Source organism: Drosophila ficusphila, unplaced genomic scaffold (genome assembly GCF_018152265.1).
Source record: "Drosophila ficusphila isolate 14025-0441.05 unplaced genomic scaffold, ASM1815226v1 contig_286, whole genome shotgun sequence".
NCBI classification, from domain to species: domain Eukaryota; kingdom Metazoa; phylum Arthropoda; class Insecta; order Diptera; family Drosophilidae; genus Drosophila; species Drosophila ficusphila.
This window is the reverse complement of record NW_025064189.1, coordinates 5,343,974-5,371,232: the sequence shown is the minus strand read 5'-3', so window position 1 is coordinate 5,371,232 and position 27,259 is coordinate 5,343,974. Positions and strand designations below refer to the sequence as shown.

Here is a 27,259-nt window from a genome sequence, read left to right as displayed (position 1 = left end):
TTTATTTTATTTTTGTTTATCAAACCTACCCCACAACAAAATGTAAATTGAGGATCGGCAAGTTCAACGCCGGCAAATTGCTCGCGCATACATTTAAATTGTAAATGAAATTTTCGGCTCGCTTTGTTTTCAACACTCGTTTATTCACAAATCATAAAATAAGACTTCAACAATTAGAATCGAATTAGTTTTTATTCGCTTTGCGTTTAAACACACCGATCCAAAGCCGCAATTTCGGGGATTCCTCGAGGATTCAGACGAACTTTCAATGAAGGCAACCGATATTAATGGAAAATGACTAAGCCGAAATGCAATTTCTTCTTCGCTCCGCAGGAGTGTGTTTCTAATAGGCGAACCGGGTGTCCGGATGGTAGCCGAGCTTGTCCAGCGCCGGATTGCAGGCGAAGTTGATCATGGGCGGTGGGCCGCAGAGCAGGACAATGGTATCATCGCTGGCGGGTAGCAAATTGGCGGCAATCATGTCCTCATTGATGAAGCCAACGCTGTACGGCCAGCCTAAGTAAACAAAAGATACAAATAAAAATATATTAAATGATATATTTGAGAAAGGATAGCTTTTCATTGGGGAGACCTGCTGCACACAATCTTTCCCACACTGGCTTGGCATTGTTAAATGAAAGCAAAACACAGGTGTAGAATCTAGTTTGCCAGCTGGAGCTGCTAATCCTAATAGCTAAATCGCTGCTCGGCCCGATGGCCAAGTCGCTCCAGTCCCGGAATGCACGTATAGTTGACCATCGGCGGTGGTCCGCACAGCAGGCACAATGTGTCCTCGTTCGGTGGATACAGATGCTTCTGCATCATGTCGTCGTTGACGTGGCCAGTATTGTAGGACCAGGCTACAAACCGCGCGTTTCCAGTTCGCGGCATCCGTTTGAGTGCAGCATGGTTCGAGGGGCAGACACAAGATTCTTAACATAATAGATGCTTGGCACATGGCTCAATGATATGTTAACTGCCACTAAGGATGGTGAATGCGAATGATACTAGTTGATGGGAGTGTGAGTTCTCAAGTCAAGGGAAAGATTGGTGCAGGCTACTATAGAATTCAATAAATTGTACTATTTTTCGTATGTGCATAAAAGTTGAACGTTAAGCTATTAAAATCTTTGATTGTTTTACCAAACATTTCCTGAATAATTTTAAAAAACATTATTCTTGTACAATTATAACTTTTAAAAAACATTTTACTTGTTTGATGAGCCTCTACAATAATATCCTCTTTGAATTTCATCTTTTAGGTTTTTAAATCAAATAGTTTTTTGCTTATTTGCTTATAATTACAAGAATTACGAATCAATAATACCTTCTAACCAAACATAACAAATGAAACTGTTTGATGAACACGATCATGGGGTTAATGTAATATAAACTTCATTAATAGTTTAACTCACCTTCTGCGGCTTTGTCGACGGTGTACCAGACCTTAAACTGATCGGGATGCTTTTGGGCCAGTTCGTCCAGCTCTCCGCGCAGCAAAATATCCTTTTCGCTCTGTAAGGTTATTAATAATTTATAAATACTTTCAAACAATAGAATTAATTTCGAACTAACCTGGTTGGCGAACAGCAGTGCCAGTTGGGTTTTGTCCTTGTCGCTGCGCTTGAGCACTTCTCTGGCCAATTGGAGCATGGGAGTGATGCCCGTGCCGCCGGCAATCATGTTCACCCGCTTGGCGGTCACGTTCTTGGGCGGATCCTTGCGCAGCTTCTTGATCGAGAAGGTGCCATTGCCCAGATACTGCAGTCGACCCGAGGGACCGCGGAACGAGATCTTGTCGCCCAATTCGAGCTGCTCCAAGTGCTGCGTCATCTTGCCGCCGGCGGGGAACTTCGGGTGCGTGTCCTTGAAGTATACCTTGACCACCAGATCCACATAGCCCAAGTCCTCGTCCGATGAGATGGGCGTGTATGGCCGAATGACAAGCTCATTGTCGATGGTCGCGATCAGATGGATGTGTTGACCAACGGGCAGACCAAGAACGTGCTGTTTGGAGGGCAATCCGAACCGGAATCGCCTCGTGTCGTGGCTGAGATTCTCCTTTTCGATGAGGGGCAGCAGGTATTTGTCATTGGGATCCACCAGAGTGCGCAGACGAGCGGTGCGATTGGGTTCGCGACGTGGCTTTGTGGACTTTTTGTTCAGAAAGTAATGGACGATCAGGGCGCCGGCGACCACGGCAACCACGCCCACTGCGATGGGGACAAACTGCAAGAAATGGATTGAAAGTCAGATAAGTAATCTAGCAAGTAAACAAGTCCAATAACTAAAGGGAAATGGTAATAAATAGAATATGTAATACGGAATTTAATAAAAGTCGATTTGTCTTTGACCCAGGAAGGTTTTAAATTCACCCTTAGCTGATTGCATATTAGTTCTAAACAAATTGCGTATTGATTGTAAATAAACCTGACTGATAATATACTGATTTGCTTTTACAATCTTGCTTACGTAAGTAATTCAAAAATGCTCATGGGTAAAGCAAAATCCACCGTGGGAAACTGCTGAATATAAATAAAATAACTTAAATAAATTAAGCTTAAAATATAAAAAATATATATTAAATGGGAAATTTACTATGGACTTCTGAATTAGATGCTAAGCGCATTCTATTTTAAATTTAACAAGCAGCAAAACTATAACTTCATGATTAACATGCTGAGAACAATCTTATTCAAAGTTAATGAGCGGCAAAGTTATAAATGTCCAATTAACATCTACTAAAACCTCTTTGTCACAACTCACTTTCCATGAATTAACATTTATCTCGACTTGAGTGGTACATTTAAATAACTTTTTGGTTAGTAATAGGTGAGTTAGCACTTGATGTTATGGTTAGACGTTTGGTGGGCTGATTTTCTGCTTTGATGAGAGGTCACGATGGCTAGTGGAAACTGCCGACAGTGATAAGAAAATATTAATACCAAACCACAGAAATCTCAGATAGTGTTTGGTTGTACACATACGAAAATGATATTCGCGAAGCCCCTCAAACAAAAACCTGCGGCTAATTGGGGTTACGAGCTCGAGACACCAAACTTTGGCCCGATATCACACCCGACCTTGAGTTATACGTATTCATAAAAAAATGTTGTACCCTAACAACAAACACGAAACCCATTAGCCATGACGTCACAATTACTGCTCAGATAAACAGAGAGCCGGCATTTTAAAAGAGAAATGTGGAGAGAGCAACCAGGAAGAAAGTTTTCACTCGAACTTACATCGAAATCCGTCATTTTAATACAAAACACTTGTTGTAAGCTGACTAATTTGTTGATTTGACTTGCACACCGAACTTGAAAGCAACCGCGTGCTGCCGATTCCAATTTCCAATTGAAATGAAGTGAAGTCGACGCGTGGAAGAGCCCCCCACATCTACAACAAAAACTTAGGCTCTCAATTTGACTCAGTCCCCTTTTTCCCTTGTTTAACTTACTCTTCTCTCTCTGCGTTTAAACTGCATAGTCAGCACGATTCAGCACCGTGACTGCAAAAAGTATATGACCACTTATTTTTCTCCACTAAAGTAAATATTTTAACTAACAATTTTAACAATGAAAGTATAACTTTCTGACAGCTAAATAAAATCTATGATTTTGTAAAATGTTTCTAATTAAATCTCATTAATTGTGTACATTTTGAAAAAAATGTATTGCTATTTTTTTTACAATTTATTAAAAACATTTAAAAACAAACCTAATTCTTTATGCCGATTTGCACAAATGTCTGCAAATTTTTTTTAAAAAATGATAAAAACATTGCTGTATAAAGATACAGCTGCAAAGTCAGGAGAGAGATAATAAAATAAATGGGTAAAGCTTTAAGAGATCCATCGCTGAGTAAATTTTTATTGATTACCAGACTAAGAGTATTGTGGAATGGGAGAGTATTGATTTAAGAGTGTCTAGGTGGGTATGTGACTAGTTGCAACAGCTGATGCTTCTGCTCTTTGCGAACTTGACATTGTATCAAGCGATAAGATTGTCGAGGAGATTGCATCATAGGAAAAACTGACGACACCGCTTTTTGAGTCTCTTCGGCTGTGGTCTTGTGTGCAGCGCCTGCGCTTCGAACACCTGAAAGTCATAATCCCCGCCAGAGTTGACATGTAGTATGGCCGCCTTGTTGCCGCAGCGATAGCAATAGTTGGGTGCCGACCAGATGGTCACCAGCTTTTGGCCGAAATGCCACCGATAGCCATCCATGACCAATTGATGAGCCCTGCATATAAGGGAAATTCCGTTCCGCCGATTAAACTCCTCCACAACATCGCCGCCAAAGAGATGACCATGTCCGCGTGGCGATGCAGTCCATCCTGGTGCTTCCTGGGGATCACTCCATAGGAGATCGGCTATGCAGCCACTTTCGGGAATCTCGTGGCAGCGATCCAGCTTTTGGAACTTATCCAACTGTTTGATTTCCGGCGAGAGGCCGCCATGAACGCAAAATATGTTTCCGTCAATGATGGCCGCCAGGGGCAGGAGATCGAAAACACGACAGCACATCTTCCAGACATTAGCGGAACCATATTGGGCCAGGCACTCCGCATAAAATCCATAGGATCGCGTGGCACGACGGCACTCGTGGTTGCCCCGCAGTAAGCTCACTTTTCCAGGATGCTGAACTTTAAGTGCTGCCAGAAGGAGAAAGGTTTCCAAACTGTTCTTTCCCCGATCCACCAGGTCGCCCAGGAACAGATAGCGATGTCCCGAGTCGATCGATCCGCCTAAGTCCAGCAGGTGCAACAGATCCTGGAACTGTCCGTGGATGTCGCCGCACACAATCTGCGGACTTTGGAGGCTTAGCAGATTTGGTTCTTCTAGGAGCAAGTCACTCAGGGAGCGACATAATCGGCGAACCTCCACCTCCTTGGGCAGACGAACGGGCACATGGCGCAGGTTGGCCACCAGACGATCTGCATCACTCATCTTTTCAGCCGTTCACCAGGCGGACATCATAGCTATTCTTATACCGGCGACGTCACTGGCCAACAGTGATGGGAAGGGTACTATTTTGGGTTAAGAAGTGGGCCAAAGAAATATGAACAAGCTTGAGCTGCACATTTTTTTTAAGTTGCTAAATTGTTGTAAGTTTAAACATTTTCAAGAGATCTATATCAACAAAAAATTAAAAAAAAAAAAATAAACCAAAACAAATGTACATATGTATTTGATAAATAATTTTGGCTAGTACATTTTTAAGGAGCGCCTGCATATTACAAATAAGACAAATGCACAGAAGAGGTAACTAAATAACAGAAATTAATTTTTATCATTTAGTGTGTATGTTTAGTTTAAAGTATAAAAGTACCTGTTACTACACCAATCTGTTTAAAATACCTTAAACGGTGGCTGAAAAGATTCCCATCACTGTTGACCAACAATATAAACAGCAGTGCAAAACCACTTAGGAATTTTGCCAAGAGAAAAACAAAAGATCATCGCTGACAATTATGAAATGGCAGAATGCGAGAACAAGAAGAAAGTTGAGAAAGAAAAGGGGGCGGGGCAGCGGATACGAATTGGGAGTTATGTAAAATCAGCGGTGAATGGATTTGTTTTGCAGTTAACTTACATTGGTCTCGACGACACGCGCCATGGTTAACCGACGGAAAATCAATGCAGCTTAAATCCCTTATATAATCGGCCAGCTGCAACGCACTGAGTTATTATCTACCTAAGAAATGCCGACTAAACTAATATGCGGACTAAAATCGCGAGGCTGTTGAAAGCAATGTTTTTATTTCCACGCACTCTCAGTGGCCAAGAGAATGAGAGAGCAAGAGTACGAAGAGAGCGCGCTTGGGAGATTCGGTTTGCCTCTCTTAACAAGCCGACAGGTCTCTTCTCGTAACAAGCAACTGGACCTGAAAGAAAATAAGTCAATTAAGATATTTGCAAGCAACACGTAGGCCAGATATTTACACAGAAATTTAACAGCTATTTATATGTTTTTTTTTTCAGTAAAAGTTATTCTAGTGGAGAGACTAACCAAAAGTTTAATATCAATTTACTCGGCTCCAAACAAAGCCGCAAAGCCAGGGCTGCTAAACTAAATCTTAAACACAAATTGGCAGCACCATAAAAATCGAAGATATTTTCAGGCACATCCCAACATAACTAGAATTTTTTTGAAGCTTCGAAAATGCATAAAATCTGTATAGGTTCTGAAAAATAAATACGATTAAGACGATTTGACAATAAAAGATATGCCTTCTAGACGGTCGGTTCAAAAACATCGGCGGCCAAACATCGATTTCGTTGAAAAAACATCGAATTGTATAATAACGATATCATCGTTTGCGACATCGATGTTTTTGCATCACTAATATCTTCCTCTTGTTTCCTCTTCCTTTCTGAAATTGCACGTTGAACAGTTAGGATGGCGTAAGTTAAAAACTCCATAATTTAGAACATCTTTGGATTTTTTAAGAGCCCTCGCAATACTTTGATTAATTGGGTCAGCTCTTTTTAATTTTGGCAATCAGAAACCAGCTCTTTTGACTTTTTTCCATGTCAATATTAGTTTGGAAATGATTGCAAAAGAAAACGTGATTTTTGTGCTAAATATGCAACTAATATGTGGGCTGCCATCTTTGCGCATTAGTTTGACATTTTACCGGCTTCCTAAACTTGATGTTAATATTTATTTCTTAAAAGCATGGGCTAACAAAGAATTTTGTTCTCGCAGATCGAAAGTTTCGCGTGATACGCTGTACGAGGGCGTCAATGGACTCCTGGAGGCTTCGGCCAAGAAGAAGCGCGGTTTCCTCGAGACGGTGGAACTGCAGATCGGCCTGAAGAACTACGATCCCCAGAAGGACAAGCGTTTCTCCGGCACCGTCAAGTATGTTGGCTAAATCACCTGCGCACGTGTTTTGAGACCTAATCTCTTGAGATTCGAGTCCATCACGGCATCAGGTAGTCGAGAATGTGTGATATCTGACACAACTCGGCGGACCTGCACTCAGGGTCTTTAAAATTTGAGTAGGTCTCCAGCAATGGACACCGTCCCCCCTTAAAACAAAAACGAAAACGTGCTCCCTGTGGGCTTTGTAAGTTTTCCCTGCCCCCACCAAATACCTTTTAATAAAGCTCCCAAAACACGCCAGCTTATTAAACCTCCACTTTTTGTTTTCCAGGTTGAAGCACATCCCCCGTCCCAAGATGAAGGTGTGCATCCTTGGTGATCAGCAGCATTGCGACGAGGCCAAGGCCAACAACGTCGACTTCATGGACGCCGAGGCCCTGAAGAAGCTGAACAAGAACAAGAAGTTGGTGAAGAAGCTGGCCAAGTCGTACGACGCCTTCCTGGCTTCCGAGTCGCTGATCAAGCAGATTCCCCGTCTGCTTGGCCCTGGTCTGAACAAGGCCGGCAAGTTCCCTGCCCTGCTGTCGCATCAGGAGTCCATGATCGGCAAGATCGAGGAGGTCAAGTCGACCATCAAGTTCCAGATGAAGAAGGTGCTCTGCCTGTCCGTCGCCGTTGGCCACGTGGGCATGAAGTCCGACGAGCTGGCCCAGAACGTCAACCTGTCGATCAACTTCCTGGTCTCGCTGCTGAAGAAGAACTGGCAGAACGTGCGCTCCCTGCACGTCAAGTCCTCCATGGGCCCACCCCAGCGTCTCTACTAGATCTGGCTGTCCTCTTTTTGTAACATCTTGAAATAAATGAGAGCCTACATTTTTACAATGTATTAAATATGTTGCAACAATTTAATCTTTATGGGAACCTATTTGTTGGGTTAAATTGTATTGCATTAGTGTGCGTCTCACATTATTTAATGGATTTAAAGATTTACAGAACTTAGAATAGATCGAAATTATACTTAGTTATCTTACAATTTTATGAGTATTTAAAGCTAGGTTTAAATTTCAGTGGAGCTTATTGTTCTGGCCAAAAAGTCGCGGACCTCAAGTGCCGCCTGCGATTGTTCGTCCTCGGCGATAGTGGAATCATCCAGTGGTTCTGCCCGAAACTTGGACACATCCACCAAATTGCCCCACTCTAACATGTGCGGTTCGCTCAGTTCCTCGAGCAGATTGTGCAGCACAGCGGCTGCTGTTATGATGCAGGACGCGGTGTGAAAACTAATGTCCAGCGGCTGGCTTAGGAAACTCCATCGGGACATAAGGCGATGCAGGGCACAGTCGCTAAGCTCTTGCAGATGCTCGGCTACCTCGTTGAAGTCGTGTTCATGCGGGGCAACCGGATCGGAATAGCGCTGCAGCAGCCAAGGACGCAGTGGATAATTTTGGGAAACCGGAGCCAGGACAAAAGCCGGAACCGGGTGGGAATTGATACGGAATTTGGGCAGCGCGGAGAGCGTATTTGGCGAGTGTGAAAACATGGGAACTAAAGTAGCCCGTAGGCCACAACCCAATTGCAGCTCCCGGAACAGCATCCGGTCGTCCAGCAGATACTCCATGCGCAGCACCGAGTTCTTGGCATCTCCGTTCGCTCTTATTGGAATCGAGCAGACGCCCAATACTCCGACGAGGGCGGCGGGCATGTTGCTCTCCCGTTGGAAGCCCTCGGCTACATTTTTGCAGTCTACCGGAAGCTGCGGCAACTGGCGAAGAGCTCGACCCAAGGTGGACATGACTGCGTTGCAGAATACCTTCAGGCACTTAATCGTCCTTGGACGGGGAAGGGAAAATCTCTCGGCGATCAGCGAAAGGCGCTCTCCGCTGGCTAGGAAGTACAGGGCTAAAGCTACGCACTTCTCGGGCGAAATGGCGGGCAATCGCTTGACCAACTCATCGGCCGATCGCAGTGTGGGAGCCAACTGCTTGCAAAGCGTCTCGAAGGTACCGCGCGTTACGTGGAGCGTGTTGAGGAACTCCTCCTCGCACAGTTCGGGAATGACATGCTCGAAGAAGTTCGAATCAAAGCCGGGAAATTCCGCTTGCATGGTGAAATCCTCTTGCTGTCCACCATCCTCTTCGCTGGTCTCCGAATCAAATTCGTCCGATTGTGCGTGTTTCAGGCGCAGCATAGCGTACATCTGGAGGTAATTAGAGTGCATCTCTATCATCTGGCGCATGAAAAAAGAGCGCAGCTTCCTAAACCGCTGCCTGGTTCTGAGCTGGGTCCTTCTCCTGTGCGTAACCACCGTGGTCTGGATATGCTGCAGGTGCAGGCGGATCAGCTGGGCCATTTTTTCTTTGCGGCCCTGCAGGTCATCGCCCTTGCTGCCTTTCAACTTGGCCAGCGCATTGTTTAAATTGTTGCTGATTGTTTCCAATTCATCTTCCATTTTTCAGAAATTCTTATTAGGGAGGAGATTACGCGTGATTTGAATTGAGAGGAGCATAATTCACAGTAAACGCTCACGAAGAGCTTGCGATATCGCAAGAGCGCATAGCGATAGTTTTTACGATATGATATTAATTAGGAATACGAATTTTTGCGGTTATAAGTTACATTTAAATTACAAAAAAAATCGGAAAAATGTTCAGAACAGCGGATTTTCTGAAAATATGTTGACTTCTCAGGTTTTTTGCGAGGAAAAAACGTTACAATAAAACGATTTGGGCGGGAGTACCCTTTTGAGGAATTTAAATTACAGCGTTGCTTCCCGATATCGATAAAAAACGGAGAATTAAAAGCGCAAATGGTAACTGACGTTTTTTTTTGTTGATGCTCAAATTGTAGACGAAAATGGATGAATCAGTAAACCAGACCATCTTCGATGCCAGTACATACCGATCAGGACGGTCCACACCTTTGCCTGCATCCGGACATTCGTTGCATATGGAGTTAATCCACTATGCGACGGCTTCGTGTCGGATGTTTTACATCCAGGACGCTTCTGCCTGGCAGGAATGGACGACGGAACTTGAGTCCTTTGAGGATCTCTCTGTCTCCGAAGTGTGCCACATATTCCTTACAGATGTGCTACCTCGACTGGACACTTTCAAACTACCGGAGCGAATTGCGAAGCGCTTTAAGCTTCTGGATATCCATCCATTTTTTCGACGCGTTTCGGAGGGTTATCAGTACAGTCCGGACTGCGAACTAGCGGCCCGCTTCGTCTTGCAGCGCCATAAGGATTATAGACTAACTGACGATATCGAGTTAACGAGGGTAAAAAAATTCAATATGACCTTTATATTCCAATAACACAGAAAACTTTAAAACTTCTGCTTCATATTATGAAAGTTGATTTTATTAATAGTCTAGAATCTAGCTAGTCGAATCTCTGAAATTTCCTTTATTTTTTCAGACACCAGATTCCCAAGAAATATCACAAACCTTACTTGTGGACAACAAAGAGGTGGAGCAAAAGACATGTGTTGGGTACAAAAGCAAAATTAGTCCGGAATCGGCTGTTCTGTTCTCGATCTTGGTGTCCACCGATCTGGAGCTTTCCATTGGCCAGATTCACGATCTGGGAGAGATTCACAGCCGGTTGCGACGTGCTAAGCAGTCTTTCGAGGACACTGCCAGATTGACTCCCTATCGCAAAGATGTTGACGACTTGATTTCTAATGCGAACGTCTTTGTCAAGCTAAAATCTAAACTTTGTCGGGCAATTAGTGATTGTAAGAAATATTAGAATTCGTAGGCCTACATATGTTATATAATGTTGATAGTTTTATTAATCAATTTCATAGCTTCTGATTTTTAAAAATGTAAAAGAATGCCAGTTTCTAACCAAGTTGCAAAATATCCATCTTGAATCCTAAACCATCAAAATTGGGTGATTTTTTCGCAGTTACGATGACGTTATTGTTGGTTACGGTATAATCATCTGGAATTTTCGGCCCACAGAAGGTTCTTAGAAGTCTGGGGCCTTCAGTATTGTTAGCATAGAATTGCAAATTGTCCAGATCACAATTGGTTAGCGAGCCCATGTTAAATTCTAAAAGGTATAAAGATGTTATATAATGGATAATTATTAAAAAAAAAAACTCTAGGCTTACCTGGAAAACTGAATCTTAGGCTAGCACCCTGCGGTACTGATATAGTCCAACTGCACAAAGAGCTATTTCGGCCTTCATACGAGGGATTCTCCAGGTAACTTGAGCTCGATCCAGCCACAGCTAGTTCACCACCACAGCCTCCGGGGAACTGGTTGCTAGTGGAAAAGTAGAAGAATTTCAAAGAGGATACTCCGCGACTGTCGAGGCGCAACTCGTTGGTCGTCGTAATTCTGGATTTGGTTTCCCATTGAATGTGCGATGTGCTAAAAAGCGTCTTGTTTGACTTTAAATCCGTCACCTAAATAGGTTTCACAAAGTAATTCAATTCTTAAATATTATAAATAACCATTAACTTACATTTAAGTAGTTATTATTTAAGCTGTTGAACAACACTGACATTACGTAAAACGTAATGCTGTAACCTTCTGGCACGCGAATATATTCCGTGCAGTTGGACAGATTGCTGGTATCAAACTTTTGAGTCAGTTCCGTAAAATTTCGATTGCAGACTGTAATAAAACCAAGTAATTTTAGGTGTTTTGTGGAACCAAATATTCTTAACACAATATACATACTTGGTTTTTTTCGGATAATAACTTCAAACCCTTGAGTTTCCAGGAGATGAACACTGTGGAAGGTAAGTTGCAAACTTTTAGTTCCAATTTCTTCCATTATCCTGAAGGGTTTGTCGTGCTGACCGCAAAATGATCGGGAAAACTGCAATGCGGTTATATTAGTATATGTTATGTCAAATAGCGACTATTTCTATATTACGTAAGAATATGAAAGTTGTAGGTAGTCCTCGCATTTTCCTGTCTGCTGAGATACTTCCTTAAGGCGAAGCTTTTGGAAATCCAACTCCACATCTCCCTCGACCTTGATGGTCCAGGTACAGTGAATACTTCCCTCTATGTTTCTCGTGGTATTGTCGTAATGTATACCCAACGTAATGGTCTGTTCGGATCATAGAAAATGGAATGTATTTCAATTAAAAGCCAATTCAAATTATTAATATCATAGAGAGAATTACGTCATTTAATGTCATGTCGAGATCCGTTTGACCGCAAGGAGTGCGTTCCATTTGCAGGATCAGTTCGAAGCTAATGTTTCTCTGCTGCTTAGCCTTGGCGCTCAACGTGAACTCCATCTCCGTGTACGAGCTAAAGACTATAGCACGGTTTGCTTCCGTTTCGTAGTATCTGCCAAGGCTCTGACGTTCGTCGAGTGCGTTGTCAATGATTTCCAGGTAGCTGCAGGTTTTGCAGTCGGCATCATTCAGTTGCAACTTGCGCATTTCCAGGGAAATGCGATGATCCAGCGGGACAGTGGCCCTGAAATGGCACAATAGCGACTCGGTGGCATTGATCCTGTACGACCGCATCAAGTTAGTGCGATTGGCGTCCGCGTCCAGGTTAACGTTCTCGTTGCAGTTCGTCGTGAAGCGCACGCTGGCCAGGAATCCGCGGGCACTGTTCGAGCTGTCCGTAGACAAAGCGATCAGTGCTTCGTTGCTGTCCACCATTATGAGTAAATCGTTGGTCTGATTGCCACACAATTGCACGGCCCGATTCTCCTCGCTGGCCACTTTGCCGCGATAAATGTTCAGGCTGTCGAAACGACAAGTTCTGCTGACCTCCATGTCAAAGTACTTAAAATCAATCACAATCGCGTGCTGCGGAGGTGCCGTCACCAGCCACTGACACTTGGTGTTGTGGGCGTAAACGCCGGATTCCTCTCCTTGCGGCGGGCGCAGGATGAAGGGTTTATCGTGGCTGCCGCCGCACCTAATGAGATGGTATTGGATCTCAAAACGACGCACCATTGGAGAAACATACTGCAGGCGAATATCCCCGTAGCCGTTAACTTCAAAGTTTGGACACATCCTGCCCAAATTCGTTTCCGCATTCTCGTTCTCGCGACGATAAGCAGCGAAGTAAGATCTGGTGCAGATAATCGGTGTCCATGAACGTCCTGTGGCCTTCACACTGACCACCAGTTGGTGTTCTTCTGCAGTTTGGAAAACATAGCTGCAGTTAAGCTGCATCCCGCGGGAAGCCTCCCAATCGGGACTGCCGACACTTTGGATCTCGGGTGTGGCCTGCAGCACGACATCACAGCTGGGCGAGACTTGGAAACTGAAGCCGTCGCCGGTGACATTGGCATCCGTACGGAATATCACTCTCATCTTGGAAGATGGCACCAGAATCTTGGCCGGCGCTTGCCTGCCGCACAGGCTGACCATCTCGGTAAACACTCCAGTTGACCGATCGTAACGCTCTACAGTCAATCTATCCTTCGTGCAGTTCGGCGACGTTTCAATGAAGAAGCGATCTTGGAACTGCAGCTGCAGGGACAAAACATCTTTGGTAGCAAACTCCCACATTCGCTCCATGTTGTTCAGGTAATTCTTGCTCCCAATTGTCACCGGTGGCGATGGAAGTCGGTCAACCCGTACAACGTTGCCGGCCACGGACACGGATTGTCGGGCTTGCAGGGTGAACCGACTTTGTCCGAGAACTCGGCTTTCCGAGTGGTAAAGTATCTTGGATAACGGTCGTTCCAGAAGCGTGCTATTCATGGTCATGCCTCGACAAATGCGATTGACTTCCCTCTGGCCATTGAAGATCACCAGGTACTCGCGATCGCAGCGTTCGGTTAGGGTTACATTGCCCTCCAGCACATAGTCGTTACTGTTGTCCAGCGTCCAAAGGCACTCCAGTTCACCGTAGTTCTCGCCAAGGGTGCTCAACAGTGTCGGGGACGCAATGGTGACACCCTCGGCTGCCTGCAGATTTCCGCCGCAATTGTGCCGGCGATAAGTCGCCCGAAAGCGAAGTAATTTGACGTCTTTGCTGTTCAGAAGCGTCACACTTCCAGAAGTGGTGGCCAGTGATACAAAACTGTTGGTGACATTGGCGTACATTGCTTTGAGTGCAGTACGAAGAACGCCGTCCCTGAATACAACTGCTGGACCGCCACGGGTCTGGAACAGGTACTCATCGACCTTAAAGGTTAGCGTTGTGCCTGCAGTGCCCACAAATCGGACTGTGCAATGGTAGTCGGACAGCTGGAGAAGCGTTTGAATGGACAGCGATCCCGCGGCCTGGTCTCCAATGTCCGGTGGACAGACTGAAGGCTCGCTGGAGCTGTACCTTGCCCTCAGTGCCGAGGTGCTCAAATCCAACTGGTTAGTGGTCACGACGACGAGCATGAAGTTGTCCGTAGACTCGATAGTTCCACTGCCGTTGTAGCCATCGATCCGGAATTCAGTGATTTTGGAAAGTGAGTTGGCGTCATTATAGAAAGTAAAATGCGGCATAGTTTCCAAACGTCTTGAGAATCTGAGATTAGTTAAAAAACCGATAGTTTAGCCCCTTTAAATCTTTCTAAAATAATATAAGATTTTTCTTTTTTAAATACATATTAACAAATAATATAGTTCTAGTTAACAAATTATGAATATAAATCGATCCAAGTCTCCTTTGGATGGCATTACTTACCGGTTGGTGTCGTTTCGGATGAGAACGCGAATATCAGCAAGGTTCAAGAGATCGAACCTCACCCGTTGTCCCTTTGCCACGATGATGGTGAGGCGGCAGAACCTCAGCCATGTTGAACTTGGCATGGGCGGGATCACAATGTCCCCGGCGGCACCGTTAACATCCCGCGAGCAAGTTCCGATGGCCCGTCTATATTCCAACCTAAAGCCCCGATAGCTATTAACATTTTGGATCGCCACAAAGCGGATGTCTGCCGCATTGGTGTTTAAGGTGACGACCATGGGCGTGACCGTGCTGCCGTCCAGAATCATTAGCTCTTGGGTCGGGTCCATCAGGTCAACGATTTCCAGACGGTCGCTGCCGTTCTTCGAGGAAATGCCATCAGGATTGTATGGTATGTGCAGATCCGTGATGTTCAAGCGAATAAACATGTCTTTGGGCAAGCGAATGCTGTAAACGCACACCGACGGCTTGGGATACCCACCGAGAGTCGGATAGTTCTCGGAGTTGAGCGTTCCCGACATTCCGCTGAACTCTCCGCCGCAAGCGCTTAGCGACAAGTTCAGCCGGAAGACTCCGTTGGGTTCGTTGAGCTCCGACTGGTAGTGCACGAGCATCAGGTTGCCAGAACTCCGCACCGTAGTCTGTGGCTTGTGACAGGTGCGGACCAAGCTGCGGGCCAGCTTTGTCGAGCCATCGAAGAGCTCCACGTGCTCCATGTTGCAGTGACGGGCGCTCAGCTCGAATGGATCGGAAAAGGTGGCAGCGATGGTCTCACCCGCCGGCGCCATTACCAGCCACGTGCATTCCGAATGCGGTTGGGGAAAATTGGGAAAACCCGGCGACTCGATCACATAGTTGGGAGCCTTGTGGTTCAACTGAATCTCACCATTGCATTCGTTGAACTCGCGGTATGTGAGTTTCCAACGGTTCATAGCTTGGAACCCTCTAAGGCCGAGATTGTATTTTATGTAGGCATGCGAGCCGCTTGTTCGGAACGCTGTCTTCCTAAAAGGCGCTTCGTTGCAGAATTTTGTATGCTCCAGCAAAGGCGCATGGTCGTCCAGTCCGTCGTAGATCAGACCGTACGACTTACAAGCCCCTGCAAATGCCGGGTTATCGTACTCAATAGAGATATCTATCTTTCGACCTGGCCGAACATCTATGTGCCAGGTGCACTCGGTGTCCAACATGCTGGCCAGAATGGTGCCAACACTATCCGTCATGTTGGAGCCACAAGTAGTGCGAACGAATGCCTGAAATCCGCTTCCATTCACGGACAAATCGCTATGGAATTGCAGTCTAAGATTGGGCGTGCCGTGAATTTGAGCATTCGCAACGTTGGCTTTGCAACTGCGCAGCTCGTTGGTCCAGTGGCTAAGATCGGACGAGCTCTGGATGTTAAGATAATCGGCGGAACACTCGCCAAAATCCTCCAGGTTAGTTTCGTAGGAACTGACATACACATGACGGGCCGGGTCCTTTGGCTTCACAGTCCATTCGCAATCAAGATTGGGTCTGTAGCCGGTCGGATATCCTGGTGATCTTATAGTCAAGAATGCTGCATTTTCCATAGTAATTTCCCTTGTACACTCCTTGGTGGTCAGGGTGAGGTTACCCTCTACCAGATTACTGGCCAACATGTGCCACGTAATGCGAAAAGGGTTCAGTTCCGCGTTCACAGTCTTCAAAAAGACCACATTGCTGCTGGAGGTGAATTGTCTCGGACTGTCTGCGATATTTACTGCCAAAGCATTCTCATCATATCCATTGAAGAGCTAAAGGGTAGTTTACAATTCGTATATTAAAATGACGTACTCAAACACTAAATTAAGAATGCAACCATACTAACCAAAAGTCCGGATATATAATCCTGAAAATGCAGCACCAAAACCTCATCGCGTCTCGAGAAAATGCGCCAGGTGAATGGCTGATCCTCGCCTTTAACAAACAGCGGTGGCGGTGGCTCTATTGTTCCATTTATTCCCGATGTTATTTCTATGTTATGCACTAAGAATGGCAAACGAAAGAGTTGAGATAGATTATCAAACAATTATTAAAGATCCCCTACCGTAACTCCAACGTAAACGGAAACCGCCGGCCGTGTTGTTCGGCCTGCTGCGGAATTTAATCCAAACCTGAGATTGCACAACCAAGGGGCCCTCCGGTTTTTTCTTATCGCAGTAAAGGCCCAGCAGTTGACCCTGGACGCCGGCGCGTAGCTCCAGGAAATCCTCGTTACAGTGCTCGGACCGGACAATGTCCATTGCCTCGAAATTGATCTCCAAAGCATTTCCCGGCCGAATCTCGATGGTCCAAACGCACTCTATGTTGGCCGGATAGCTGTCCGGATAGTTGGGCGAACTGAGACTACCGCGGGCGGATGTGATATTGCCGCCACACGAGTTCTCAAAAGTGCTATACTGCGCCTGCAGCCGAACGCCTTTGGTCAGGATGCGCACATTGCTGGCGGGCACAATCAAGTTGGCCGGATGATCGCGACACATTTGGTACAGTATTACCTCGTCATCGTCGTTCAGCAGTTGCAGACCCTCCGTGCAATTTCCCGACAATGCGAAACATTTTGGACACTCAAGCTGATTAATCTGAAGACTAAGTTTGCTGCCCTTCGGCAAGGAAATCAACCAGTTGCAGTCCTCGTCAAGGCGGGATTGCAAGTAGCCCTCTCCAGTGGACAGAGGTCCACCGCACTGTCGTTCAAAGTACATGGCAAAGCGGCCCCAAGTGGCAGCTTGTGCCTTGAACTGGACACGCAGCTTCTGGCCGTGAATCATTCGGATCAGGGGTGCATCGTCTCCGCAGGCCTTCTCGAGAAACAGTTCCTTGTCGTCCGCGTCCAGCTTGACGAGTTCCAAGAAGCAAGTCGAGCAGTTGCTCGAGTCGGTTAGGTTGAACTGCTCAAACCGCACCCTGATGCCATAGCCGTTGGTTACCTAAAACAATCGGTTTTTAGTTATGAATAAATTGGAATAAATTTGCGGATTTTAGAGAGCTTAAATCTTTGTTGCCAACAAATTACGATTTACCCTATGATTCCTTCAGGCCTACCTCAATAGTCCATATGCAGTCTGTGTTAGAAGAGTAATTGGCGACGTTGCTGCTGTCCTGGAGATTGTGGAAGCCAGGAGTGGTTAGCACACCGCTGCTGGCTCTGATATATCCACCACAACTAGCTGGCACCTGGACGTAGCTGGCTTTGAAGAACTTCTTGCCCGGCGCAGAACCGCTGATAAACCGAACCCTCAGCTCAGTGCCCGGGGAAGTGAAGGTTTGCGACTGCGTCTCCTCGCGACAAGTCTGGTATAAAACGACCGATGAGTTAAATCCATTGGGCGCGGAAACTATAAGTTTAGATTGTGCCTCGGTACAATCGCCCTGAGGCGCATCAAATTGTACTTCATGGAGCACGAGACGGATTTGTCTTCCCATTGATGATGTGATGACCCAATCGCAGTCCATGTCCCCGCTGGATGATGTTTTTGGCGATTCAAATGATCCGCCTGGCGCACGAAAGTGTTCTCCGCATCCTACACGCTTGTATTCCACCCGGAAACCCTGTTCCTGGGCTGAATAATCGCTTTGGAAGCGAAGAAGGAGCCGATTCCCTGGCGTAGTGATGGGCGCCAAGCCATCGAGTCTGCAATATTTCTTATCTTGGAGACTTTTGTCGTCCTGCATACTTATTAGTGTCAAGTGATCAAAGCAGTATTCGCCATTGCCATCCTCTACGGAGTAATGAGAAAAGGCGAGCTGCAAGTGATTCTGTCCGCCAGCACGAATATCCCACTCGCAGTCTAAATTTGGTGGATAGTTGTCCGGAAAGTTCGGCGATTCGATGGCACCCTCCAGTCCTTGAAGTTGAACTCGACAATCGGTTTGGTAGTTTAGTACGAACGCGATGTTGTCGGCCGTCCCATGACGTACATCGTACCGGACAAGGACACGGTTAGCGGAGGACTTCAGCGGTTGGGCAGTGGTACCATTGCATCGGATTACCATCGTATTGCTGGCGGTAGTGGGACCATCAAAAATGGTCAGTTGGCCGTTGCAGAGCTGCTCGTCATTGCTCTCCAGTTGCAGATCCACTCTTGAGCCCTCAGCGACGACGATTTGCCAGTCGCAGGCGATGGCATTGCCAATTCCCCCGACAAATGCGGAGAATGAATGCTTCCCGTGAAGGAGCTGAGTTTGCCACCACAACCGGCTCCGGTCTGTTGCCAACTTATAAGAAATCCCTTATCTTGTAAGGCGAAATCCGAATGGAATTTCAGGCGAAGTACGTTTCCAAACGAGGGCAGTCGACTGGGAATATTAGTACCGCAGTAACGTCCGATTAGCGGTGACGTAGCAGAATTCCCGTTTCTAAGGGTAAATTTATTTAAAATTATATGCTGAAGACGTATTAAGCGGTTTCTTGGAATATTCACCTGATCTCTAGCCAGTCGCTTTTGCAAGTGGGAGTGAAATCTTCTTCCAGCGTAAAGTTGTGCACCACCAATTCCAGGCGGTGGCCAAATGGTGCTTGCACGATCCACTCACAATCCTGATCTGCACTGTATTTCTTTGGCCAGTTTGGCGACTTTATGTAGCCGAAAAGGCTTGTGAAATTTCCACCACAGTGATCTAATTCGAATATACATATTAGAGGTCAAATGCATAAAGTCTACGTACAAATCTACAGTTAAAAAGCTTATACAAGCAGTACAAATTCTATATTGTTTAAAATTCTATATTGTTTAAAATTGTACTGCTTGTATAAGCTCTATAATTGAACTTACCTTGCTCTACAATTTCGAACCTTAACAAAGCAATATATCTTTCTACTGATGCAATGTTAATGGTCAAAAGATCTCCGTCGAACACGTCGTCTACAGTTCCCGTATATCTAAAATTTGTGAATAATTGGTTTAATATAACAAAATCTTTTTAGTTGACAAATACGCACGTATTTAACAGAATATCGGGGCTTGTGGAATTGTCATATATAGATATTTTTATTTCCGATGAACGGAATGCACGGACCGAAATCTTTTTCCTTCCTGGAGCGTCAATGAAATACTGACACAAAGGGGCGTCGGATTGTTTCATGTATCCTCTATCGGGTTCGGTTAAAAAACCACCGCAACGGGTGTGGATGAAGTTGTACTCCACTTTCATGCCGCGGCCATTGCCAGTTGCCCGGAAGACCAGACTAGCCCGATTTGAATGGGATGTCAGTACAAAGTTCTCCGTGGACTTCACAATGTGCCGCTTTTCATCACGCGATAAATATACCTACAGGACTTAACCGTGATAAGTAATGTAAAATAATAAATGAGTCACTTACATCTAAATAGGATGTTTCGTTGTCATTATTGCCAGTTCCCAGAGATAGGTCTGTGATGTTGAGACGAATCACTGTATTCAGCGGTGCCGTCAGGTTGTACGTGCATTTTATGTCATCGAGATAGGAACGCGGGTAGTTTGGTGTTGTGATGATGCCAGATGAGCTCAGAAAGCTATAACCAAAGTTACCAGTGCACACTATAATGTGATAAGTATATACATAGATTCATTAAATTTACACCACATTTATTATTATTATCTTCGAAATGGTTCATTTAATTAGAAACACCTTATCATATAAAGGAGCAAATTGATGTGCAAGTTCAAAATGTTTTTAAGCTCATTAGGTTATAAATGCACGTTACTTACCCCTATTGTAACTCAAAACAAAGTTTTTGTTTTGTTTCACACCACTCAGCCGGTATCTATAGCGCACGAGCATAACATTTCCAGTGGATGTCAGCGGCTCCAACTCACTAGCCTCTGGACTACCACACAGTTGTCTGAGAGGGATCGAATTAGTTGTTCTGCCGTCAAAGATGTCGATCTCTTGCCAGAGACAGCCCATAAGGTTTACTTCATTAAAAACCAGCTCCACTTGTGTCCCCTGGGGCTGTTCGATCAGATAGAGACAGACCTCGGCATCCATTCGGCCAGTGATGCGACCCCGTGCTTCCGTGAACACTCCTCCGCACCCTGGGAGTGCTGGCACCACTTCGTAGTGCATCTGGAAGGAACTATCCGAGCGTACATTGTCCGTATGGAAGTCCAGGCGCAAGCTATTTGAAGAGCTATACAACGGCGCTGGCTGGAGCGATTGGCAGGCTCGGAGCAACTGGCGATCGGAGTCGTAAACAATGAGCGAATCTTGAGTGCAATTAGCCGCTTCTGTTTCGGTGCTGCCCAGTGTGATGTCGTAGAAGCGCAACAGCAACCGGCTGCCAAACGGCGCCGTCAGTTGCCAGCGACAGTCGACGCCCGGTCGAGTCTGGCCAGGATAGCCCGGAGATCTGATAACGCCGGTCTGTGCAAGTGTCAGATTCATACTTTGACCGCAGGCGAACGGCAGAGAGCTCCAAATCACATGGAAGCCCTTTCCCTGCGTCTCGTTGTCGGATCTGAACCAAAAGAACGCCTCCTCCTGGGTGGTGATCACGCTCCCGTTTGTAAGGGGCAAGCGGGATCCACAGAAGCGACCAATCAAGCGCGAGGACAGCGAGTGACCGTCGTGCAGCTGCAGAAAGTCCGCAGAGCAGTCGGTACTGTCCTGCAGCTCAAACTGGGTGAAGGTTAAATTTAATACCATATTGGGAGTGGTGCGTATGATAAATGGACAGCGCTCGTCCGCCTGGTAATTCCCGTCGGCCGTGTTGGGTGGAAAATGTAGCTGACCCGTTGGCCCCGTGAGAGTGGCTCCGCAAAAGAACCGCTGATGCGAGCAGGTGGTGCCGGTGAAGCCTCGTGGGCAAACGCATTGGTACTTGTTCTCGGGCAACAAGCGACAAGTGGCGTCATTCAGGCAAGGACTCGGATGACAGGCGTCCGACTGGTTGCACACAGCACCAGTATAACCCGGCTGGCATATGCAAGTGGTTCCCCTGCCATTCTGCACGCAGGTACCGTTGTTCTGGCACGGATGCTGTTCACAGGGCTGCCGGCTGGAGTCCGAGGTGCATCCATCAGCACCGTAACCATGACCAAAGCTGCCCAGTGGACAGGTGCAAACCACCGTCTCGGAAACGTACTCGCACTTGGCCAGGGGATGGCAGATCCCCTCGTGGTTGCATGAGTTCGAATCGGCAGCTGTGCATGTGCGTCCGTCACCTGTCCAACCCGTTGGACAGCGGCCACAAAGGTGGGAACCCTCTGTGTTGGTGCAGGCCACCCGTGGCTGGAGGCTGCAGCCGCCATTATCCTCGCCAGCACACTCGTCGATGTCGCGGCAGAGTCGACCATCACCCGTGTATCCCGGAGGACACGGACCACAGCGAAAGCTTCCCGGCAGATTGATGCACACGTCATGGCAGGGATTCACGCGAGGATCACACTCGTTCACATCCCTGGTGCAGGCACTTGGACTGGCGGAGGTTGCATTCTCATCGGCCCACGTCCATCCCTGGTCGCAGATGCACACATAGCCGGCGGAATTGGCGGCCTGGAGGCAGGTCCCATGCTCGCCGCAGAGTTCCCGGGATCCACTCATAAAGCAGGAATTGTGACGGAGTCGGCAATGGGTTCCGGAGAAGCCATTTCGGCAAACACACCTAAACATGTTGAACTTTTAACAGTGGGGAGATTTTAGTTTCCGGGGCGCCAAGATTTGAGGACATATTTTGGGTAATTGGCCCAAAATAAACACTTTTTAATAAATAAAATTTTTCGATTTCTCGCACCGTTTACGAGATATCGAGCCCTAAATTTCGGATTATAGTGAGGGCTGGTAGCAGGCGAAATTACTTATTGCACATATTTTTCCTGGAACTTTCAAGTTTTGCGGTACTTTCGGTCGAAGACGAACACTTAAATTTATTTGTTCAGTTTTTAGCTTAGTTTTTTTATAACAATTGCCTCAAAAAATAATATAGCATATGTATCAATGCATAAGTGCGCGCGCACTTATGCATTGATACATATGCTATATTATTTTTTTGAGATAATTTTTATAAAAATAAAATTTTGGCCAATTTTCAGTTTTTAGCTTAGTTTTTTTCTATAACAATTACCTCAAAAAATAATATAGCATATGTATCAATGCATAAGTGCGCGCGCACTTATGCATTGATACATATGCTATATTTATTTTTGAGATAATTTCTTTAAAAAAATTGTTTTTGCCAGTGTAACGGCCGCACTACAAGCCGATATTTAAGGCTCGATATCTCGTAAACTGTGCGAGATATCAAAAAATTTTGTTTATTAAAAAGTGTTTATTTTGGGCCAATTACCCAAAATATGTCCTCAAATCTTGGCGCCCCGGAAACTAAAATCGTGCCTTAACAGTTTTATCCCTTTAATCCTTTTTCACTTACCGATAGCTACCGGGTGTATTTATGCACTGGCCATTATTCAAGCAACCAGCAAGATCTGTGCCTGCCAAGGTGATGCACTCGTTCACATCATCCTCACAAGTTTCCCCCTAAGACATAAAAAAGTAATTTTTTCTTCAATGATTCAGGAAGAAAGTTCCTTATTAAATATGGCGGACTATTTAACGGCGAAGCATACACATTAACCAACATTGGCTAAAAGCTGTTACACATTAATATAAGCCGTTCGTTTCATTTGATATGCTTTTGCAACACTGGTTTGTAATATTTGCATTTTTGTCTTTTCTTAAAATAAAAGTCTCAATTCACTGAAATTGTTGTAAAGATTATTTATGTTATATTTGTATATTAGGTATTATACATGCATATTTGAAATGCTAACTAACGAAACCTTTTTCTTTCTATGTGAGAATACGCCCCCGATCTACAAAAGAGACGCCCCCGATTACTCACTTGCCAACCGGCAGTACATTCGCACTGGAATCCCTTGTAGGCGTCGTGGCAGGTTCCCCCGTTCTTGCAGGGACTTGATTCGCACTCGTTCTTAACCAGATTCGCGGTTATGGTTGCCAGAATACCGCTGACCCGTTCCACGCGCTGCAATTGTCGCCGGAGGATGCGTTGATTCAGGCCACCCCTTCGCGTGGAGTTGCTCGCATTAAAGACCTTTCTCTGGACCTTCGTAATCTTTCGCTCAACATTCCGGAACTGATCCCTAACCACCTCCAACGAAAGGGGCTCTCTTCGAGCCGCCGCCTGGCGATTAGCTATTATCCTTTGGCGTCGCCGGAGCAACGACAACATGTCCACATCGTTGATCGTCACAGTAGCTGATTCGCCCATCAATCTCAGAGTTACATTTTGATCCCTTGCTACCTCGACGAGGAGGTTATCGTTTGATTGCCTTACGATCTGAGCACGCTGCTCCAGATTTTCGCTATATCCTTTTGCGGACAAGATTTGTAAGCACAACACCAGCACAAATGGTATTTTAAGTAGCTTAAGAAACATTTTGGTTCATTTTGTCTGTTCTGTAAGAAATTTATATATTTTTTAACTTTATATTTTTTCTTTGTTGGCTTTAATAATTTTTTCCACCACACGACAGGCGATATCCACGGGAACTGGAGCCAGAATGACTTGGACCCCAGAATTTATACTGACAAAAAGTGGGCGTCTACAATATTGGTAAAATGAGAAGCTGTGGAACTCATTTTCTATTGGTGAGTTGCACATAAAATTAAAATTAAGATATTGAGAACGGTTCTCAAACATAATCAGTAATGTTTGGAATCAGAACCATCGGCTCCATGCAAATTTTTTACCTACCGGTCATTCACATCCACAAGGTCCTTGCTTTAAAGCCAAGACATAAAGTTAAAGCTTATCTATAATTTTAATAATAATGTATGTATGTATTTATTTGTATAGAAAAGTATGTACATTTTGAATTAAATTGATAAATGAAATCCTTTAGCTGACATGAAAAGGGATAAAAGATTTTATTTCGCAAATAATAATAGATTTTATAACAATGGTTAGTAGCGGAAATTGCTGTTGATTGAAATGTTATTACATATTTATAAGTGAAAATTAGCCGTCTATAATTTATATATGTGTTTTGACCTAACCCCATCTCTGATTAAACTGCGCTGATAAGACATGTTTTTCATAGCTGAAGGCAATTAATCGAGGTTCGTTTCTGAAACAAAATGTTTAATTTTGTTTCCTATTTTGGACTCCCGAAAATTAGTGGTTCTATGGTGTAATGGTTAGCACTCTGGACTTTGAATCCAGCGATCCGAGTTCAAATCTCGGTAGAACCTGAAAATCCGCATTTTTATTTTACTTGCATTAATGTAGTGTATATTCTTTAAGTTATGTATTATTTGTTTAACAAATATTGACAACTTCCATTATAAGCCACTTATACATATATCTTTGGGTAGACTAATAGGGGAAAAAATAAGAATTGGTCCAAATTTATAATGATTTATGAAAGATTTTTTAAAATCTTAATTTTACTCATCGTTTGTTATTTTGCATTATCAGCTTGACAAATAATCTTTGAAAGTATGTTCAATTGGAATAAAAGCAATGCTTAACTGACATCGACCTTGGATACAATTTGCACAATCTGTAGCATAAGCACGAATCTCTATTCTGCATGAACTGATAAGCAGATACAATTGTATCTAAGTATCTCTCCATGTGTATCCTATGTAAACACGCCGCCATGACAACGAGAGGGAAAGCAAATTAAATCCATTTAGATAAAACGAAAGCTGCCGGTATGTATTTGTTTTGTGAGGCTTGACTCGCATGGATACATAGTCATATGTACTATTTATAAGTGTAAAAACAAAAATCAGCTGCTTAGTTGCCGCTGGCAGTGCGAGCCCCCAACTAAGGTTACTTGTTTCCACGTCTGTCTACGTCGACTGGCTGCCGTCATTTAGTCAAGAGCGAGTCGTCGAACCGATCTGGACACCAGCCAGGCGGAAAATATATATTCGCGAATAGGAAAATATAGAAAAACAAACCAGCCGCATTATGACAATTTTCTCAAAAATTTTGCTGTTCCGAGCGGGTAAGACAACCAAGCGTTTTCTATAGACCAAAATTATTGTATATATGTACATACAAATGTGTATAAAAGATATATGTACCTTTAAATATAAATGTGTTTATAAAAATAAAAACTAAAAGGATTGTTTAGTTTTTATATTTTTTGAATTTCTACCTTTTTATTTTCACTAAATTGAGATTATGTTACAAAAATTAAATCTCATTCACAGCGAGCGGACGTCATTACAGCGCTGCGGCTCAGACTCAGCTGCGCGAGATCTTGGGCACCCAGCTGGCCGGGATTAAGGAAGCGGGTACCTTCAAGGCAGAACGAATAATCACATCCTCGCAGAGCACCCAAATTACAGTGCAGGGCAGCGAAAAGAAGATACTCAACTTTTGTGCCAACAACTATCTTGGACTGGCGGTAGGTTAATTGAATAAATGCCCATTAGTTTCGATTTATAAGTTCTTTTGACCACCAGAATAATCCGGAGATTGTGGAGCATAGCCAGAAGCTATTGGAGCAATATGGCGCCGGGCTGAGCTCAGTCCGATTCATTTGTGGCACTCAGGATATTCACAAGCAACTGGAGAAAAAGATAGCCCAGTTCCATGGACGCGAGGATACGATTCTGTATGCCTCCTGCTTTGATGCCAATGCCGGCATCTTTGAGGCCATTCTCACTCCAGAGGATGCGGTCTTCTCGGATGAACTCAACCACGCCTCGATCATCGATGGTATCCGCCTGTGCAAGGCCAAGAAGCAGCGCTACAAGCATCGGGATTTGAAGGACCTGGAGGATCAGCTGAAGGCCAGCGATGCTCGCCTTAAGCTCATCGCCACCGATGGTGTGTTTTCCATGGACGGAAATATAGCACCATTGGCCCGCATTGTTGAGCTTGGTAGGAAGTACAATGCACTGGTGTTTGTGGATGAATGCCACGCCACGGGATTCTTTGGTGCTACGGGAAGGGGAACCGAGGAATACGACAATGTCATGGGCCAGGTGGACATCATCAATTCGACGCTGGGCAAGGCATTGGGCGGCGCATCCGGTGGCTACACCACTGGTCCCGCTGAGCTAATCTCGTTCCTGCGCCAGAAGTCCAGGCCGTATCTGTTCTCCAACACCCTGCCGCCCGCCGTGGTGGCAGTTGGCCTGAAGGTAATGGACATGCTGCTCGAGTCAAGTGAGCTCACGCAGCGGGTCCAGAGCAACACTCAGCGCTTCCGAAAGGCCATGACCAAGGCTGGGTTCACCATTGCCGGCGAGAACCATCCCATCTGCCCCGTGATGCTGGGCGATGCTCGCCTCGCCTCCCAGTTTGCCGATGAGATGCTCAGTGAGTTAGCCAATTGCTTTTCCTTAAGCTCTACTTATCTTAATCGTGTTTTACTTTCAGCTCGTGGCATCTATGTTATTGGCTTTAGCTACCCAGTGGTTCCTCAGGGAAAAGCCCGCATCCGCGTCCAAGTTTCGGCGGCCCACACTGAAGCGGAAATCGATCGGGCAGTTGATGCGTTCATAGAAGTCGGTCGTTCTTTGAAAGTAATCCAGTAAGGAACGGGAACTGGTTTCAGTATTGTGTATTGCATTTATATAAATGAAACCGCATTTAAACGATTTAGTTTCATTAAAATGTATAGAAGCTTATACAAAAATGAATTTACCTTGGATAACCATTTAAATGTTGCATTTATCTATATTTTAAATTTTTGTAATATATAAATAATCAAGAAACAAATAAGAATTAAAGTAACCATCTAAAAAAAAGACAGGTTATACAAGAATTTACGTTCTATTGAAACAAAAACAAATTGACCAGAAAGTCACCCATGCCG

General features: G+C 45.0%; 7 protein-coding genes and 1 non-coding gene across 12 annotated transcripts; 4 read left to right on the top strand and 4 right to left on the bottom strand.

Annotated features, from left to right (window-relative positions):
- Window positions 1-122: 122 nt before the first annotated feature.
- On the bottom strand, window positions 123-5,712 carry LOC108100169 (NADH-cytochrome b5 reductase 3). Of its 4 annotated transcripts, none has more exons than XM_017203933.1 (4): window positions 5,599-5,712; window positions 1,576-2,229; window positions 1,416-1,515; window positions 123-516 (listed from the first exon to the last, which is right to left on the bottom strand). In XM_017203933.1, exons 1-4 carry the CDS (start codon window positions 5,620-5,622, stop codon window positions 344-346), a joined length of 951 nt encoding a protein of 316 aa, XP_017059422.1. In that variant the 5' UTR covers window positions 5,623-5,712; the 3' UTR covers window positions 123-343. The 4 variants fall into 4 exon arrangements, with proteins under 4 accessions (XP_017059422.1, XP_017059423.1, XP_017059424.1 ...); XM_017203934.1 differs by lacking the exon at window positions 5,599-5,712 and adding an exon at window positions 3,246-3,372; XM_017203935.1 differs by lacking the exon at window positions 123-516 and adding an exon at window positions 673-903 and having other exon boundaries at window positions 1,417-1,515.
- LOC108100170 (serine/threonine-protein phosphatase 4 catalytic subunit) lies at window positions 3,838-5,707 on the bottom strand. Of its 2 annotated transcripts, XM_017203937.2 has the most exons (3): window positions 5,599-5,707; window positions 5,335-5,467; window positions 3,838-5,032 (listed from the first exon to the last, which is right to left on the bottom strand). In XM_017203937.2, exon 3 carries the CDS (start codon window positions 4,950-4,952, stop codon window positions 4,023-4,025), a length of 930 nt encoding a protein of 309 aa, XP_017059426.1. In that variant the 5' UTR covers window positions 4,953-5,032; window positions 5,335-5,467; window positions 5,599-5,707; the 3' UTR covers window positions 3,838-4,022. The 2 variants fall into 2 exon arrangements, with proteins under 2 accessions (XP_017059426.1, XP_017059427.1); XM_017203938.2 differs by lacking the exon at window positions 5,335-5,467 and having other exon boundaries at window positions 5,599-5,694.
- A 611-nt stretch (window positions 5,713-6,323) lies between the features above and the next one.
- LOC108100173 (60S ribosomal protein L10a-2) lies at window positions 6,324-7,720 on the top strand. The gene is made up of 3 exons (XM_017203940.2): window positions 6,324-6,410; window positions 6,715-6,870; window positions 7,166-7,720. Exons 1-3 carry the CDS (start codon window positions 6,406-6,408, stop codon window positions 7,656-7,658), a joined length of 654 nt encoding a protein of 217 aa, XP_017059429.1. The 5' UTR covers window positions 6,324-6,405; the 3' UTR covers window positions 7,659-7,720.
- Window positions 7,721-7,789: 69 nt separating this feature from the next.
- On the bottom strand, window positions 7,790-9,341 carry LOC108100166. The gene has a single exon (XM_017203929.2). It carries the CDS (start codon window positions 9,281-9,283, stop codon window positions 7,892-7,894), a length of 1,392 nt encoding a protein of 463 aa, XP_017059418.1. The 5' UTR covers window positions 9,284-9,341; the 3' UTR covers window positions 7,790-7,891.
- Window positions 9,342-9,658: 317 nt separating this feature from the next.
- LOC108100171 lies at window positions 9,659-10,585 on the top strand. Its single transcript, XM_017203939.2, has 2 exons — window positions 9,659-10,113; window positions 10,253-10,585. Exons 1-2 carry the CDS (start codon window positions 9,688-9,690, stop codon window positions 10,583-10,585), a joined length of 759 nt encoding a protein of 252 aa, XP_017059428.1. The 5' UTR covers window positions 9,659-9,687.
- A 16-nt stretch (window positions 10,586-10,601) lies between these two features.
- Window positions 10,602-23,975, bottom strand: LOC108100158 (cubilin homolog). Its single transcript, XM_017203914.2, is given in 18 exon segments — window positions 10,602-10,891; window positions 10,953-11,250; window positions 11,310-11,461; window positions 11,528-11,669; window positions 11,727-11,906; window positions 11,983-14,293; window positions 14,453-16,230; window positions 16,305-16,462; window positions 16,524-17,406; window positions 17,522-18,621; window positions 18,624-18,835; window positions 18,901-19,096; window positions 19,252-19,358; window positions 19,419-19,747; window positions 19,800-19,996; window positions 20,168-22,062; window positions 22,828-22,934; window positions 23,299-23,975. Coding segments are annotated over 18 exon segments (10,815 nt in total). The 5' UTR covers window positions 23,857-23,975; the 3' UTR covers window positions 10,602-10,679.
- On the top strand, window positions 23,955-27,083 carry LOC108100167 (2-amino-3-ketobutyrate coenzyme A ligase, mitochondrial). Its single transcript, XM_017203930.1, has 6 exons — window positions 23,955-24,068; window positions 24,898-25,136; window positions 25,218-25,435; window positions 25,644-25,840; window positions 25,899-26,760; window positions 26,821-27,083. Exons 3-6 carry the CDS (start codon window positions 25,399-25,401, stop codon window positions 26,976-26,978), a joined length of 1,254 nt encoding a protein of 417 aa, XP_017059419.1. The 5' UTR covers window positions 23,955-24,068; window positions 24,898-25,136; window positions 25,218-25,398; the 3' UTR covers window positions 26,979-27,083.
- Window positions 24,600-24,671, top strand: Trnaq-uug. Its single transcript has one exon. It is a non-coding gene; the product is annotated as a tRNA-Gln (tRNA).
- Window positions 27,084-27,259: the final 176 nt, after the last annotated feature.

Bases quoted from the DNA above. Each gene is read 5' to 3' on its own strand.
- LOC108100171 (XM_017203939.2), top strand. From the start codon at position 9,688: ATGGATGAATCAGTAAACCAGACCATCTTCGATGCCAGTACATACCGA. The intron at 10,114-10,252 runs GTAAAAAAATTC...TTATTTTTTCAG, and splicing joins ACGATATCGAGTTAACGAGG to ACACCAGATTCCCAAGAAAT.
- LOC108100166 (XM_017203929.2), bottom strand. From the start codon at position 9,283: ATGGAAGATGAATTGGAAACAATCAGCAACAATTTAAACAATGCGCTG.
- LOC108100170 (XM_017203937.2), bottom strand. From the start codon at position 4,952: ATGAGTGATGCAGATCGTCTGGTGGCCAACCTGCGCCATGTGCCCGTT.
- LOC108100169 (XM_017203935.1), bottom strand. From the start codon at position 5,622: ATGGCGCGTGTCGTCGAGACCAAT. The intron at 2,230-5,598 runs GTAAGTTAACTG...CATTTCTTGCAG, and splicing joins CGCGTGTCGTCGAGACCAAT to TTTGTCCCCATCGCAGTGGG. The intron at 904-1,416 runs GGTGAGTTAAAC...TCGAACCATGCT, and splicing joins CCGTCGACAAAGCCGCAGAA to GCACTCAAACGGATGCCGCG.
- LOC108100167 (XM_017203930.1), top strand. From the start codon at position 25,399: ATGACAATTTTCTCAAAAATTTTGCTGTTCCGAGCGG. The intron at 25,436-25,643 runs GTAAGACAACCA...TCTCATTCACAG, and splicing joins AATTTTGCTGTTCCGAGCGG to CGAGCGGACGTCATTACAGC. The intron at 26,761-26,820 runs GTGAGTTAGCCA...TTTTACTTTCAG, and splicing joins GTTTGCCGATGAGATGCTCA to CTCGTGGCATCTATGTTATT.
- LOC108100173 (XM_017203940.2), top strand. The intron at 6,871-7,165 runs GTATGTTGGCTA...TTTGTTTTCCAG, and splicing joins CGTTTCTCCGGCACCGTCAA to GTTGAAGCACATCCCCCGTC.